This window comes from Rhamphochromis longiceps, linkage group LG9, assembly GCF_057381845.1.
Source record: "Rhamphochromis longiceps isolate RC_006_pf linkage group LG9, R_longiceps_female_GT1.1, whole genome shotgun sequence".
In the NCBI taxonomy this organism is placed as follows: Eukaryota; Metazoa; Chordata; class Actinopteri; order Cichliformes; family Cichlidae; genus Rhamphochromis; species Rhamphochromis longiceps.
In genome coordinates, this window is record NC_140565.1 from 6,183,085 (window position 1) to 6,199,939 (window position 16,855).

At 38.9% G+C, this 16,855-nt stretch overlaps 1 protein-coding gene across 1 annotated transcript in view; it reads left to right on the forward strand.

The window, feature by feature from the left end:
• Window positions 1–114: 114 nt before the first annotated feature.
• The window catches only part of rsu1 (Ras suppressor protein 1), a 39,499-nt gene continuing 22,758 nt past the window's right edge, over window positions 115–16,855 (forward strand). Inside the window, exons 1-8 of the mRNA XM_085418073.1 lie at window positions 115–246; window positions 397–511; window positions 1,840–1,890; window positions 6,854–6,974; window positions 12,066–12,184; window positions 13,005–13,087; window positions 13,216–13,330; window positions 13,921–14,053. Coding sequence (XP_085274199.1) covers window positions 403–511; window positions 1,840–1,890; window positions 6,854–6,974; window positions 12,066–12,184; window positions 13,005–13,087; window positions 13,216–13,330; window positions 13,921–14,053 — 731 coding nt within the window. The 5' untranslated portion in view covers window positions 115–246; window positions 397–402. The remainder of the gene's footprint in view (window positions 247–396; window positions 512–1,839; window positions 1,891–6,853; window positions 6,975–12,065; window positions 12,185–13,004; window positions 13,088–13,215; window positions 13,331–13,920; window positions 14,054–16,855) is intronic.

The following is a 16,855-nucleotide window of genomic DNA, read 5'->3' on the forward strand; positions in this document are numbered from 1 at the left end:
TATCATTTATTTTTTTTAACTATTTTTAAACTTTGAACAATGTTGCTAACAACGTTGTTCACCGCTGCACTGAAGCCGAGGTGTGGCTGACCGCGTCTAGGAACAGGAAATATCCTAGTATGGAATGGTAGTGCTCACATAAACTTCCGGTAGGGCGTGCGCTTGTAAGGACGGCTGTGTCAGGATTTTAAAAATCTAAAATTCCTTCTTTTCTTTTTTACTTTTTTTGTCGGTCTTTTCTTAACGGTAAGCCCATCTCGTATCAACACAACTGTCTTCCGTTTTTTGCGTTGCTAAATAGAAGAATTGTGAAGAGGCGGAGCTTCCCCTTTCAGCGTTGCAGTGTAGCTACAGATTGCGAGTTTCTAAACACGTCTGTATCTTTTGGATTTTCAGGAAAAAATGTCCAAGTCTTTGAAGAAGATTGTGGAGGAGTGTCGAGATAAGAACCTTCCGGAGGTGGAGATGTGCGATAGGGGTATTTCGAACATGCTCGACATCCCAGGACTATGTAAGAAAAAGACCGTCTTCCATTTAAGCTCGAAACTTTCTTAAGCCTGCTAACGTAACAGTCAAAGTACCCTAGAAATAACACAGAAGTTACACACACAGAGAAGACTGCTTGGTGTTCCCACTCCTGACTAATATACATTGTTGAAAGCCATCTGCGACCGTCACTTCCAACTGTGGTATTCTAATAGCGTCATGTTTAAAGCGTGTGTACCGTTGTACAGTGACTATAATGTGATGTGAAAAGCTGTTGTTACTGGCCAAAACAGAATTATATATTCACTTAAAATAAGTAGTAACGAAATAGTTTTTGGTCAGGTGTTTGTTGTAATAACGCTTCTTGAAGATGAACGAGGAGGACGGGGAGGACTGTGTATGGTTCTTCCTCATGCTGCTGAGGCCGTTTGTTAAATGAATAGATCATTACGTTTTCAGTATGTCAGTTTTCTTCAGACTTAATTCATTCAGTCCAATTAGCAGAAGTATCAGTAGCAGAAGATTTGGAAGTTTTTCATGGGCAGAAACCACATACTCATACTCTACTTAGTTGATTAAATTTGGCACCATTTAAGGGCAAATAATCAGAAATACTTTATTAATCCTGAAGGAAGTTATGGAATAAACAGGCTTTCTTATGGTATCCTGACATTTATTGGCAAAAAGAATTGTTACAACAAAGAAATTGGCCAAACAAATGTTCCCTTACTTTTTGAACTGAGTTCTTATACATAACTCTGTTTTGCTTCAACAATAACTTTTCATAGGTTCTGCATAGGTTCTCTCCGGGTTCTCCAGCTTCTTCCCACAGTTCAAAGACATGCAGTTAGTGGGATTAAGTTAATGATGATTCTAAATGGGGCCTAGGCGTGAGAGTCAGTGATCCCATGATAGGTGGGAGAGACTGCAGAACACCTCACACCCCTCACTCCACACGAACAGGATAAGCAGAAGAGAATGAATGGATGTATAATATAAACATTTGCCTACAAGTGGCTAGATGCAAAAGTACCGTGAGAGCAAGAATACATACATGCGGGCCCATGAAAAGACTTTGTATCAAGGAGCTTTTGTATGCAGGTTCCTGACATTGCAACCCATGAAAAATGAACTCGGTAACATTTTGTATTAACTGCCTGTCAGATTTAACTGCTTATGAGCTCAACCTCATTCCAGATTGTTCCAACTTTGACTCTTGGTTATACAATGTATTATATATTTACTACTTCTACTCTGTGTTGGTGGTAACAGTGCAACAACATAACACACACTTGTACCTTGTCATCACTTTGTCACCTTGCTTTGTTGACTTGATATTCCTTGTCGTTTCAGTCACCCTGTCTAATATCACTCAGCTGGTCCTCAGCCACAACAAGCTCACAGGTAACTTCTTATCTCTTTCTCTGCTCTCTCAGATATTAAGCTGTTTAATATCAAACAACCCTGTGAAGCTTGCCATCATTTTAACTATTGTCAGATCTAGAGTAAGGCATATTGTAAAATAATTAGCCTGCAGGCTATGTTAAAAGGAAAACATTGGCATATTAGAATCAATAAAAAGTCCTATTCAAGTCAAACATCTGGACAGCATCAACTAACCATAATATCCTGTTATGTCAGTGGTAGGCCCAGTCTGTGTATTCACATTCATACTGTTCTCTTTTCATCACTAAAGCTGGGATTTGAACTCATTTGTATCCCATTGTACATCTGTATAATGACAATAAAGGCATTCTATTCATTTGTGCAACAGGGCAAGCAGTAACAGATTGAAGACTTGTAGTTTATAAATACAGTTGCGGTCAAAAGATTACATATACTGGGCATGAGTATAGTGATGAGTTTTTGCAAACTTTTGACCACAACTGTAAATAAATTGATGGTGCCCTGAACCAGTCCACCCTTCGTGGTATAACAGACAGAGATAGGAGCCCATCTCTCAGTCCTGTTAGATAGCATCACTGGGCAAGTGAAGCATGGCATGAATTTGAAGCAAGGTCATGTTGTGTATATACTTGCTGTATATTGAGTGAATGGTAAACCCTGGTTGGAGTTTCAGATGGTGTAGACATATAAAGGAGTTCCATTGGACTACTTGTAGTGTTCATATTGATTTATCATTTCCCATCCTTGTTTAACTAGCTCTGTTCTAAGAGCTGTTTGCATAAAATCCCCATACATACATAAATACACTTGATCTGCAGGATGTTTAACACCTGAAACAAAGACACCGTTTATATCATAAATAGGGAACTGGAGGGGACTACTTTGTAATATCTAATGGCATTGAAGTCATGTGATTGTATTTTGCACCAGCAGAGGTCATCACAGGCTTACTACACACATTCACTAAGCTGTTTTTATACTGGTATGAAACTACATCTTGGGTTTTGGTTATCGTGTCTTGCTGATTGATGTGATGTTAATAAAAGGATAATTTACATTTTTCATAAAAGCTAATTATTAGAAATATAAACTAAATGTAAAACTATATGAAGAAGTAGGATGTGTGTAACTGAATTATTTCAGAGAAAATAAGACCAGGATCAATATTATTAGTCGTCTAAAAAACTGACCTTTTTATTAAGCCATAGCACAAACCACTGCTGTGCAGTGATATGCCTTAGCTTAAAGCTTGTAAAATCAAGGTAAAACTGAGAGTTAGCTTCCAATTTATACACATTATAAAAACTTCAGCAAAGGCTTGAGCTGTAAGCAAAACATTTCAAAAACTAGTGAGAGATGTGTCTAAAAGTCCCAAAAGATACAAATGAATGACTTGGCTAAGTTGTGAATTGTAGTTTCATAGAAGACAATCACTAGACCTTGCACATCAATGGGCTAGGAGGCTACGGACCAATAAGAACTCAACTTGTGATATAGACTCAAATATGCTAAAGATGACCTGGAGAAAGATACTGGAAGCACATCTTTTGTTCACTTTGAAGAACACCTCAAGCAGTCAGCAGCAAAACTGAATCTGGAGACAATGCATTGCTGCTGGTGAATTTAGTTTCTTTTTAAAACAAGTAAAATCGTGTAAGCATCCAAAATAAAACTAGGATGTTTGGTGAAGCTGTGTGAAAAATTTCTTTGCTCTGTTTCACAGCACTTCGGAAATACTTTTTACTCTAACAGTTACAGTACAGTGCAGTACTATAATATAAATGCACTGTTATAATTGTAATACTATAAACCCATTCACAACAGAAGTCATGTCAAGGTGGTTTTTATTGCAACGTAAAGACTGTATTATAATAATAGAGGAAAGATGATCCTCTATTATTAGAGGATCATCTTTCCTCTAATAATAGAGGAAAGACAAGTGTTAAGACACTTGTCAAGTTTTTAAGACAAGTGTCTTAACACTTGTCTTAAAAACTGGACAGTCTATACTGTTTGTAGTATTATATTGGATCATATTACCTTAGAACTCCAAAGGAGTGGAAACGGTGATTGTCTCCTAACAGAAATGTTTTCTTATTTTCAGGATTCTGGTTTATATTGTTCTATACGTTTGATTCTATCCCATTCTCACACCTGATCTTTCTCGTGATTTTTCAGACCATTTAAATGATTAATGATGAATACTACTGGCATAAAGAAGGTATTGAAGACCTGCTGCACCAAACTTTTCTTTATATCAGTGTTTTCAAGCATGGCTGAAAAGGTTTTCTTGTTCAAATACACGAACATGCAAACTAATAATACAGTAGCTCTCCAACCATCCAAAGAGCCTGTATGGAAATCAATATCATATATTGTACAGAAAGCCTCATAAATACTGTAGGTTTGTTCACATGGTTAGGAGGTTGTGGTATTTCATTGATAGTGGCCCACAGGAGGAATGAGAAGAGACTTCACTGACACTTACACACACCTTACTGTTTGCTGTCATTATTATCACAAGCACTAATATGTGGTTTTCAAGCCTGCCGAGTCCTCCTTCACTAGCATATACTCACACTTTCACGCTGGTCTTGTGTTTATTCAGTTTGTATGTCCTCAAGTCATGTAAAACACTAGCTTATGAGTTAAAAAACTAAATAAGGTGACAAGTGTAGAGGACATAATAAAAAGATATACACGCAGCACGGAAAATAAGTATTGATTGCGTCACTAAATATGTTTCTAATTGGGCATTAGGGACATTAAAATCCTTACTAGATGTCGGTAACAACCCATCTAATCCACACATACATAGAAATCAAATCATAGATGTCCATAAATTATGTGTAAAATCAAGAAATGACACAGGGAGAATGTATTGCGCACATGAAGAAAGAGGGGCGCAAAAAGGCATGGAAAGTCACGACACCAGCTGAAATCCATCAGTAATTAGAACGTAATCCTGCCACTTAGTGCAAATTAATGTCAGCTGGTTCAGTCCAAACTGATGGCCTGTAAACGGGTGTCACACAAGAAACATCTCATGATGGGTAAAACCAATGAGAGCTCTCTCAAGACCTTCCTGATGGCATTGGTTACAGAAGAATATCTAAACTGTATGCATGCTTACCATGCAAGACTACATTGTTGAAGGAAAAGCATATTGAAAGGCGTTTAAAATTTGCTCAACAATATTTAGATAAGGAGAATATAGTCTGGTCAGATAAGACCAAAATTGAATTTTTTGGATGCCATAATAAACACCATGTTCCGTGGTCAAAAGGCACTGCATATCACCCCATAAACACCATACCAACAGTGAAGTTTGGAGGTGCTAACATAATGGTGTCGGCCTGTTTTTCAGCGTAGGGCACTGGCACGCTTCATGATATAAAGCAAAGGCATCATTCACACCTACTGGCTAAAGAAGATATGGCCGTCTGGCAGTACAAACGAATGAAATGCTAATGAATGAGACACACCTGCAATGGCTAACAGAAGGCCTGACAGTCCTGATCCTGAAGGATCCCCAAAAGGGTGCGGTCCTATCCAACTAGTGACCTCAGGCGTCACAGCAGCTAAGATGAGCAGGCACATGACTCAACACATGAGCAGGGTCCAGAAGGGAATTGGAAGATTCACCAGAGGGGTGAGCTTGTGATGCGCAAGAGTAATCACTCAAGACTGCAATACCACACTGACCAACCTGTCCATCACCTAGATTGTCTATACAAAGGCCTATGACTCAGGACCCTAACAGCTTTCATTAGAAAATCGATGAGGATGTGGCAAAAAACACCAGATGCCAGCATAAAGCCGATTGCACGAGTCACCATCAAGTGTGGAATTTACCAAGGAGATGATCTGTCCCGAACGCTGTTCTGAATCGCCCTGAAACTCTTCGGGTCCTGTGTTGTGTGGGGCAGCATCCCACCATCATCCCAATCTGCTCTTAACAACTATAGTTAATACACTTATTATAAATCTGATAGGTGAGCTTGTGCTAGGCTAATGCTGTGCATTAAAAGAAGCAAGAAAGGTGAAGTCCAATCCCACCCAATGAGAGACCAGGGAGCAAAGGCTGAACCAAGAACCTACCATCCCCACCCAGTCCCACAATTCCACCCCAGTCTTTAGCCCACCATAGCCCAAGACGGGCATGCCATTAAGATAAGCTACTTATATGTGGTCAATCTAACAAACAGTGGTAATACAATATATAATTTCTTTCAAACTCTTTTGACCACATATAATCTTAAATTGGACTGAAACAATATTTACCTTACAGACACAGACTTTGTGTTAATGTTGTTTTTGTGGAAGGCTTGATCTGAATTCCACAGATTTATCTTCAATTATTTTTAAAATGTAGAAAGTAGATATTGCACATTTCAACTAACAAGTTAAAAATACACACACACACACACATGTTCACGCGCAAGTCCTACGAAGCCTATCAGTATGCCCAGACCTCACCACTTTAACACTCATCCTCCTGGCAGCATTCATGTCAGGGCCTAGTTGGTTTATCCTTTCTAATAACTTGTCTCTGTTCAAATGTCCACCGATCATCAGTAGAACTGTAAATAGTAGGGAAGAGTAAAACTGCCTCGTTTATACTCTTCAATCTTATATCAAGGTTGGTCAACACAGTGTTTAATCAAGTTGATGATGATGAACTGGTGATCAGAGTTGGGAAGGCGATGTTCTTGTCACAGTATGTATGTTTTTGTTGTAAACAACCTGGTAAATGGTGGGTGTGTAGGGTTAGTTAAAAAGTCAGTTGTCTCGGAACAAGGCCCGAGTTGCTGATGGTATCCTCGCTGTAGAGATGGTACCTGTGTGATACCACACAATCAATATTTTCAGACATCCAGGAGAAGTGTGTTTTTGTGCTAATGTTCCCAGTATGCTGGATATACTTATCATTTATTTTCCCTGTGTTGGTGTTTTCCAGCTGTCCCTGCTAACATCTCAGAACTGAAGAACCTGGAAGTTCTAAACATGTTCAACAACCAGATTGAAGAGCTTCCTACTCAGATCAGCAGCCTTCAGAAGCTGAAACACCTCAACCTTGGGTATGTGCTATTGTTACCTCGTTTACAATCGCCACCTACTCTTTATTGTTCCCTAGCTGTCCATGCTGGATATAGGTGGGAATGGCCAGAAACCCTACAATATGATATTGTCACAATACTTTGCTCATGATACAGTGTTTTGGGATTTTTAATATTTTGAAATATGTTAAGTACTGCAATACGATACATTGCAGTTTGTCACATTTTTTTCAACAGTGAATTATGCCCTCATAATTATCTTTCATTATCTGTTTTATCTAATAAAGTTATTTGCTTTATGTTATTTTATTTGCTACACAGGGAAATTGTCAAGCATACCAACACTGTTACTAAAACTTACCATAAATGTTGCCGTAAGACGGAGTCAGACTGCTTTCAATTCAATTCAATTCAATTCAGTTTTATTTATGCAGCACCAAATCACAACAACAGTCGCCTCAAGGTGCTTTATATTGTAAGGTAGACCCTACAGTAATACATACAGAGAAAAACCCAACAATCATGACCCCCTATGTGCAAGCACTTTGGCGACAGTGGGAAAGAAAAACTCCCTTTTGACAGGAAGAAACCTCCGGCAGAACCAGGCTCAGGGAGGGGCGGGGCCATCTGCTGCGACCGGTTGGGGAGAGAGAAGGAAGACAGGATAAAAGACATGCTGTGCAAGAGAGACAGAGATTAATAACGGGTACGATTCAATGCAGAGAGGTCTATTAACACATAGTGTGTGAAAAAGGTGACTGAAAAGGAAAAACTCAATGCATTATGGAGTCCTCCAGGAGCCTATGCTTATTGCAGCATAACTAAGGGAGGATTCAGGGTCACCTGGTCCAGCCTTAACTATATGCTTTAGCAAAAAGGAAAGTTTTAAGCCTAATCTTGAAAGTAGAGATAGTGTCTGTCTCCCGAATCCAAACTGGAAGCTGGTTCCACAGAAGAGGGGCCTGAAAACTGAAGGCTCTCCCTCCCATTCTACTTTTAAATACTCTAGGAACAACAAGTAGGCCTGCAGAGCGAGAGCGAAGTGCTCTAATAGGGTGATATGGTACTACAAGGTCATTAAGATAAGATGGGGCCTGATTATTTAAGACCTTGTATGTGAGGAGCAGGATTTTGAATTCAATTCTGAATTTAACAGGGAGCCAATGAAGGGAAGTCAAAACAGGAGAAATATGCTCTCTCATTTTAGAGATGTTGCGCAAATGGAAGAACGCAGTCTTACATATTTGTTTAATATGTGCGTTGAAGGACATATCCTGGTCAAAAATCACTCCAAGGTTCCTCACAGTGTTACTGGAGGCCAAGGTAATGCCATCCAGAGTAAGAATCTGGTTAGATACCATATTTCTAAGATTTTCAGGGCCGAGTACAATAACTTCAGTTTTATCTGAATTAAGGAGCAGAAAGTTAGCGGCCATCCAGGTCTTTATGTCTTTGATACATTCTTGCAGTTTAACTATTGGTGTGTGTTATCTGGCTTCATAGATAGATAGAGCTGGGTGTCATCAGTATAGCAGTGAAAATGAAAATGTACACTATGTCTTCAGTCCATTAGCCTGCGATTAAATGGTGTCAAGATGGCTATTAAATGAAATCTTTTTATGATTGTAAAGCAATTAACTGTCATAAATCATCAAGAATCAAATATCTCTAGATGTTTACATTTAACAAAAATTTGAATAAAACTCTTACATTTGTGCTCTGCAACCTTCCAATTCTAAAGCATTATCACCAGAGTGCAATTAGCTGGCAGCCAGTTGAGGCGAGTCGCTTCAAATCAAAAAGACTCAGTCAGACTGATGACAACATGTTGGCAATCTGTATTTTTAAATTAGACAGCAATCATTTTCAAACCTTTGACAACTTTGCGGAGAGCAGTTGTACTCAGTCCAAGTCAGACTGAATCGTTTGAGGTAAGGTTGCTTGTGCAATAGAGGTAAGTGAGAAAAATTGATATGGCGCAGTATTGTGATATTTTGCATGGCGATATTGCGATCCAGAGACACTAAATATCAATATATTAATAAGTGAATCAAAATAAATAAATGAACAATAAAAAAATGAAAATATTGTGGAAGACTCTTCAACTAGCAGAAAGGCTCATCTATTGCACCACTATACTGTGATAACTTCCATTTACAACTGCAGTATAATATTACTAGTATAATATGATTAACTACATGTTCAATTTCACTTGCCAGCACCCAGGGCTAACTACTGCCAGGTCTGTTTAATCACGATATCATCTAAATATAACCTAAAGCTAACACAACATTTCACGAAAACATTGTCATACCAAGAATCAAACACGTCGGTGATAGTGGATGGTCCAGGGCTGCTTTGCCGCTTTGGGACCTGGACAACTTGTCACGAATTATGGTCTCTACCAGAAAATAGGATGTCCAACCATCAGTTTGTACCCTGATGCTCAAGCACACTTTGGTTAAGTAGCAGGACAATAATGTAAAGGACATAAGCAAGTCTATTTCTGAATGGCTCAACAAAACTAAATTAAGGTTTTGGACTTGAATCTAATTTCAGTGCTTTGGTATGACAGGCTATTCATGTTTGAACGGGGAAATACTTTCTCACACCAGTGTGTACACATTACTGTATACAGTAAATTTATCTCTTTCCACCTTTTTAAGTCTGTGCAACCTCAGGTTGCTCCAGCTTCGATTTGATTACAGCAATTTATCTAAATTGGTTTGTTTATTTGATGAGCAGCAAGTGAGTAAAAGAGCATGTGTTTTATGCTTAAACCTCAGCTCAAACACACAGCCTTTATGTGACTCTTTGCTGGGTTATCTCCAGTGATTTACAACACAAATAATACTCAAGAGTTTTCATTTATTGTTTTAGTGTTACAGAAAAACTACAAACTAATCTAATCAAAACTGCAGTTTCTGTGTCACAAATTGGAAGTGAATGTATGTGTATGTTTAGATATGGGTGCAGCCTCACACAGGCAGGATGTCAGTGACAGGAGGATTAGGAGAGGAGCCATGGTGTGTATTGATCCACAAACAAACATGATCTGGATAGTCTAAGCCTCAAACTACTATTCAGGCTGTGCATTCACTTTTCATTTTCTGTTTATTTTTTTGTTTTGTGAGTGTGCGTCTGTACGTGTGTGCGCATGTGTATGTGTGTCGCTGGACTTGCATTGATGTGATTGGACCTCGTAGGTTCGTAATTTCATTTGCCAAACACATAGAACTCAAATAGAACGGTTGTCCCTGTGACCTGTCAGCTCCTTCTACCTGAAAGCATATATGTGCATAAACTCAGCTGGTGTCTCCTCCATTATCAAATCCTCCTTTTCTGTTAATCTGTCTGTTCACACCTTTTGTTTGTTTTGTTCCTATTTATTTGGTTACGATGTTCATGATAATCATCAAGGACAAGGCCCAAACAAAAAATTCAAATTTGTACCATGGGAATCTGTAATTGTGGAAATGCAAGATCAAGATGTATGGCCACATTTGAGATGATTTCTCATCTGTAAATTTAGAAATCATATTACAGTCACTAAGGAAAGAAATCACAATGGGTTTCACAATGGGTTCACCCAAAACCTTGGCCTATTGTGACCCACACCTGTTTTCAAACCTGGGTTCATGTGATTAGGTAGAGCAGGGGTGTCAAACTCAAATGCACAGTGGGCCAAAATTCAAAACTGGAACAAAGTCGTGGGCTAACATTAATATTTATTGAAAAAAAAAATCTTCCTCCAGATATAAGAATGAATCTTTTCTTATGGACTCAAACACGTTTTGCTGAAAAACTGAAAATGGAACAAGCAAAGCTTAGTACTAAACAATATACTGTATATATTAGCTGTATAATACCAGTAGGCCAGCTCTAATAGTAATTTGGTAGGGCCAGAGTTTGACACCTATGAGGTAGAGGATCAAAAGGGGGTCCATGACCTTCTTGGGGATGCTCCCAATAGTGCTTAAATCTGGGAACATCCGCTAATTTCTTGTAGAACTGAAGAAGCTCTTCAAATGAGAGAAACTTAAAGAAGTCCGGTCATCTTTCTTTTCAAGCTCCTTAGACTGTGTCCACATAGTGTAAAGAGAAAAAAAAACTGCCCCTTTTGTTCACATAGACTACGATCAGCTGGATTCAGTTTGTGCAGGGAGGAGAGAGATCTTGAAGTAGTCTATAAATATTGATGAGTTACGATTTGAAAGAGCTTTTATTATTGCTGCATGAAAACACAAGAACATGACAGTAAAATGCAAACTACAGGTTAAAAAAACTATCCACTGCTGCTGATTCAACGTGGACTCAAAGACAGCATGTTAACAGTTTGCCAACAGTGAAGAATCCAGAAGAATGGTAAATCAGAGTGTATGCTGATCCCAATCAAATGGCCAATGTTTGAATTTCAACAACCAACAAAAGCAGTAGCATTGCAGCCTCCATTTCTACCTGTACCCGTTTCTAAAGTAGAATAGCTATGGTGATTGCTGTGAAGTGTGTGTCCTATTTAGGTTGGGGATCTGTGATGCATCAGATCTTGATGAATGGAATACTTAAGCTTAAAATCTTTAATTCTGGCAGAACATGGCTTAGAGCGGAGCAGCCATATGCCGCAACCAATTATTACATTTTGTAGCAGTCACCTGATCCAGCTCTAATTATATGCTTAAGCAAAAAGGAAAGTTTTAAGAAGTTTCTTGGACATAGAGAGGGTATCTGACTCTTGGTCAAGGTGCAACTTTCAAAGAGACATTTAACAAAATGTTAGTAGGTGGTATGTATACTTTTGCCTGATACTGTGTGTGAGCAACATGGGGTTAATATCTTGCCCGAGGATAATTGGCATGCAGACTGGGGGAGCCAGGGATCGAACCGCCAACCTTCCCAAAGATGAGGATTCTATATTAATTTTCAGCCTTGTCCCTTGCACACACAGATTTGACATTTTTCAGATTTCAACATTCTGTTGATGTTATTGTGTTATGATGCACAATAAGTAATTTAGTCATTGCCTAAATTCGAAACAGAAACTGCGAACAGCTGAAGTTGGTGTATTGTTTTTATGTAATGCATGATATGGGTTTTGTGTTTTTTGGAGCACAGGATGAACCGCCTGAGTACCTTGCCCCGAGGATTTGGGTCATTGCCTGCTCTGGAGGTGTTGGACCTCACCTATAACAACCTGAACCAGAACTGTCTTCCAGGGAATTTCTTTTACCTCAGTTAGTGTGCATGAAGACACACACACACACACACACACACACACACACACACACACACACACACACACACACACACACACACACACACACACACACACACACACTGTGTATTTATACCCTTGTGGGGACATCTCGTTGACATAATGCTTTCCCTAGCCCCTTACCCTAACCCTAACCATCAAAAATGAAGGCCTAACCCTGACCCTTACCCTAAACCTAACCATAACCTAATTGTAACCCTGACACTAAAACCACAGTTCTTCAAACTCGTGGGGACTGGGATTTCGGTCCCCACGAGGGCTGTTTGTCCCCACAAGTATAGTAAACTACTAATTTTTGGTCCCCATTAATATCCGTCCATACACACACACAAAAGTTCAAAATCATAGAGTCTGCCCAAAATAATTTCCAAAGTCTCAAAGAGTTATAGAATTATTTTAGTTTATCCCATTCTTGTGGCAGTGAAGCTATATTCAATTCAATTCAGTGTTACTCATGTAGTGCCAAATCACAACAACAGTCGCCTCAAGGCGTTTTATATTTTAAGGTATACCCTACAATAATACAGCCTATGGGGCCAAAATTGCGAACCTGTCGCAGATTGCACGGACGGACGGGGTCTTGTTTAGTTAAGCTTTTTAATATTTTGCCTTCCATAAACAACTAGGTGCCTAATTTGGAAACTTTGGAAACTCACCCTGTCTCTTGCTAACTTATGTTGATGATGTTGCTGAGTTTGCTCTTGATTGATTAGGCTGTTGTGTTGTTCTCCACCATCATTGCACACGGATACAAAGTAACAGGGATCTCTGTTTTCCAGCAACTCTGCGAGCTCTTTATTTGAGTGACAATGACTTTGAGGTCCTTCCAGCTGACATTGGGAAGCTGACGAAGCTGCAAATAGTAAGTCAATATGAATAGAAGTCTTGGAATAATCAAGTCCTATTTGAATTTTAAATCAATGTAAGCATGTGATCTTGTTTAATAAGTGAACGCATCCTCTTTTTGCTTTGTGTATTTTTTCTCTTTAGTTGAGTCTTAGAGATAATGATCTGATCTCGCTGCCTAAGGAGATTGGGGATTTAGCTCATCTCAAAGAGCTTCACATCCAGGGCAACAGACTGACTGTTCTGCCCCCGGAACTTGGTACTGCCCACATACAAACAACTCTTTAGAGAATAGCATATTGATTTACTGTATGTGTATTTCCTGGAGAGTTTGCCTGCTGACCGATGCTGAAATCCTGGACCTATCTCTTAGCCTAACCCAAACTTAACGCAGACCTAATCAAAGTCTTTTTTCCTAAAACTGAATGCTTTACATTATGGGGACTGGCTCTTTGCCCTAAAAACGTATTATTAAATCATCACTGTGATCCAAATACATTCATCTGTTAAAACTGAGTGTTTATGTTTAAAATAGAAATCTGGTGAGAAAAGCTGTGTTCTTTGTCATCACATTTCCTTTTTAAAGGGTCTTAAGCATATATAAAGGCAAGAGCTGAGTTTCTCTACCAACTGAATAAATCTGGGTGGGTGAACTGTTAGAGCAGTACTGTACTCTTCCTAATTAGCACTGCAATTCCCATGATCAAAGCCCTCAACCTGATGGCTCTGAAGCTGTATAGCAAGCTGCATCTAACTTTGTAAATGTGATTAGTTTGCAGAATACAAGATAAACATCAGACATATGAGAAAATGCTTCAATGGCATGTTTGTATGTCCTCTTGTCTACAGGTAATCTGGATCTGACTGGCCCTAAACAGGTGTTTAAAGCAGAGAATAATCCTTGGGTTACTCCCATTGCAGACCAGTTCCAGCTAGGAGTCTCCCATGTTTTTGAATATGTTCGTTCCGAGACCTATAAATAGTAAGTATTACAAGTTACACACACACAAATGTATATGTTTATCTGCAATGCTTGCATTCTTTGTCGCAGTAATATATATATATATATATACACACACACACACACACGCAAAGGGTACTTTGGCGGAGAAGAAAGTTAGAGTCTGCACTGGAAAGCAGAAGACTGCTATTAATTCTTTGTTCCAAGCAGCAGGACATGCTGCAAATCCTCTGTGTGAATGCTTCAAACTGCTGCTCTGAGGCATGCTCTGGAACTGATCCCTGCACTGTGTGGCTGTGGGCGAGAGAGACAAAAAGACCATGTCTCAAACAAATTCCATTCCACTATATGTTTGCATACTTCTGTGAGATTTGTTATAGCACCGTGAAGATATAGAGTAGTGCATACAAATGTCACACTTTGTCTGATTTGAACTCTTTTTTTCTTTTTTTTTGACCCACACACAAAATATTTTTCTTCAGCACTTAAATGTCTTGATTTTTATTATTTTATTATTTTAATTATTTTTAATATGCATTTTAAAGTCATTACTAGTGAACTAATTACCAAAAGACCAATCGAGAAGGCTGATGGTGGAAATACAAACATTGTGGTCTCCAGTAAAAATGAAACAAGAAGACGCGCAAGATGCAGGGCTTGAAAATGTAAAGTCAGGCTTTGCCGTTGCCATAGTATGTTGTATCCATTGTAATATCTGATCAACATACTGACCTATCATTTCACTGGACCATGATCTCCCCATCAGTACAAGATGTAGGCTCCAGTGTGCAGATAGTTTTACATAATGTATCAAGCGTTATCTTTCCCTCAAAAGCATCAATGGGAACTCAGGGAATGTTTGTTTTTTTGTTTTTGTTTTGTGTTTTTAGATTTAATTAATCCATAGTTCTATGGCCTTTGAGCAGCTTTTTATTCTTTTGGTGCAGTCAAACAAAGGTGTGTGTTGGAATGTGTTAGACAAGATAAGTAAACATCATGGGTATGTTGAGTTTGCCTCAGATCTATGTGGTACTCTAAAAAGGCAGCAATGTGGGAGTCTAGAGTATAAAATATAATGCCTCATATAGTGTTCATGTTAATGTGGAAATGGCCTTAGAACACACTTTTTCTGTGGCGAATTTCTTGAGGGATCTCTCTGTATTTGGTAGAATACATTTCTCTGATCAGACCACTCACCATAATACACCGTGATATGTAATGCTCCACTATCGGGACAACATAAGCTTCCATACAGACTCATTGTTACTGAGTCAGTGTTGAAAGTTACATAATTCCTTCTAGTCCTCAGAGGATAGTCCTTTTCCTCCTTTTTTCCATGTTTTTTAATATGACACTATCATTCTTAGCTTGGGTCAGTTTTTCATACAGATTTTTTGATGGTATTATTTATGGTGCAACAAAAGCCTAATTTAAAATGACAAAACATTTTGAGTCTAATGTTGGCTGTAACAGTTCTGCTTTAATCACAGAGCTGCATCCTTACAATGCCCGTAATTATATTTCTTAACTGATGATTTTGATATATGTTTTATCTTTTTCGGATACCACATACATGGTTGCATCTGAAAAGTCCTTCTGTTCAAGATCATGATTATCCCTCAGTTTTTATAAACTAAAGACAGAAACGTGGGTTTTAAGCCTTTTTTGACCATTATTTGCATTATACGGAAATTATGCATTATAACCATTTATCACTGCGACAGAAAGTGGGATGGCTGCCTTCAGCCTTCAACGAGCTGTCTAATTTAAACATCGTATCAAGCTGAGTTTACAGTTCTTATGCATTTTTTAATGTAGCATTGGTTCTTTAGCTTTACTGTTGATTTTCGCAGTGTAAAACAAACGGTGGTGGATGGGAGCATCAACAAAGTGAACTTTTCTTCGTTAGAGCTTGTTGATCCGTCTTAGAGCTAGTTGATTATTAAATCAATGACAGGATCACAAAGTGGGTGAAACAACACAGCAGATAACAACAGAACACAGATAACAACAGATAACACAACAGCAGCTTCCCTGTTGACATTCTAAATGACATTAGATGACATTCTAAATTCTAGTTCCTTCCACTTGGCTTTATAGCCTCTGTTACACCAGTGCAGTACGGGGATCAATTGTTCAGCATAATAATAGTTTCTCAGGCATGGAAGTGCCATTCCCTCTGTCTCTTTCTTTGATTCATTTAGTTCTAAAGGAATACATGGCTAATGCCTTCATGAAATTCTTTAAAAAGAAAATGTGTATATTTTAAAAAAAGTTATTACAGTATTCTCATCGATGTAGCAGGAGTACAGCAACTGCAGTAGTTTCAGATTTTTTCTTTTTCCCTCTTTTTCTTTTTCCCTCTCTGAACTAACTTTAATAGTTCCAAACCAAACATCTATTTGACCCCCATCCCTACATAACTCTTCAAAGAAGTCTTACCATTATTTAATGATGTGATTTTAAATCTATGCATCCATCCATCTTCTTCTGCTTATCTGGGGCCAAGTCACAGGGGCAGCAGCCTAAGCTGAGGAGCCCAGACCTCCCTTTGCCCGGCCACTCCCTCCAGCGTGTCCTGGGTCTACCCCAGGGCCTCCTCCCAGTGGGACATGCACGGAGCACTTCACCGAGGAGGCATCCTTGTTAGATGCCCAAACCACCTCAACTGGCTTATTTCGATATGGAGGAGTAACGACTCTACTCTGATCTGTAAGGGAGGAGCCAGCCACCCTGGCAGGTCATTCCTCCCAATCATGCCCCTCCAGGTCTCACTGTCGTTCCCCATATGAGTGTAAGACCACAGGGTCCCCAGGTATAGCA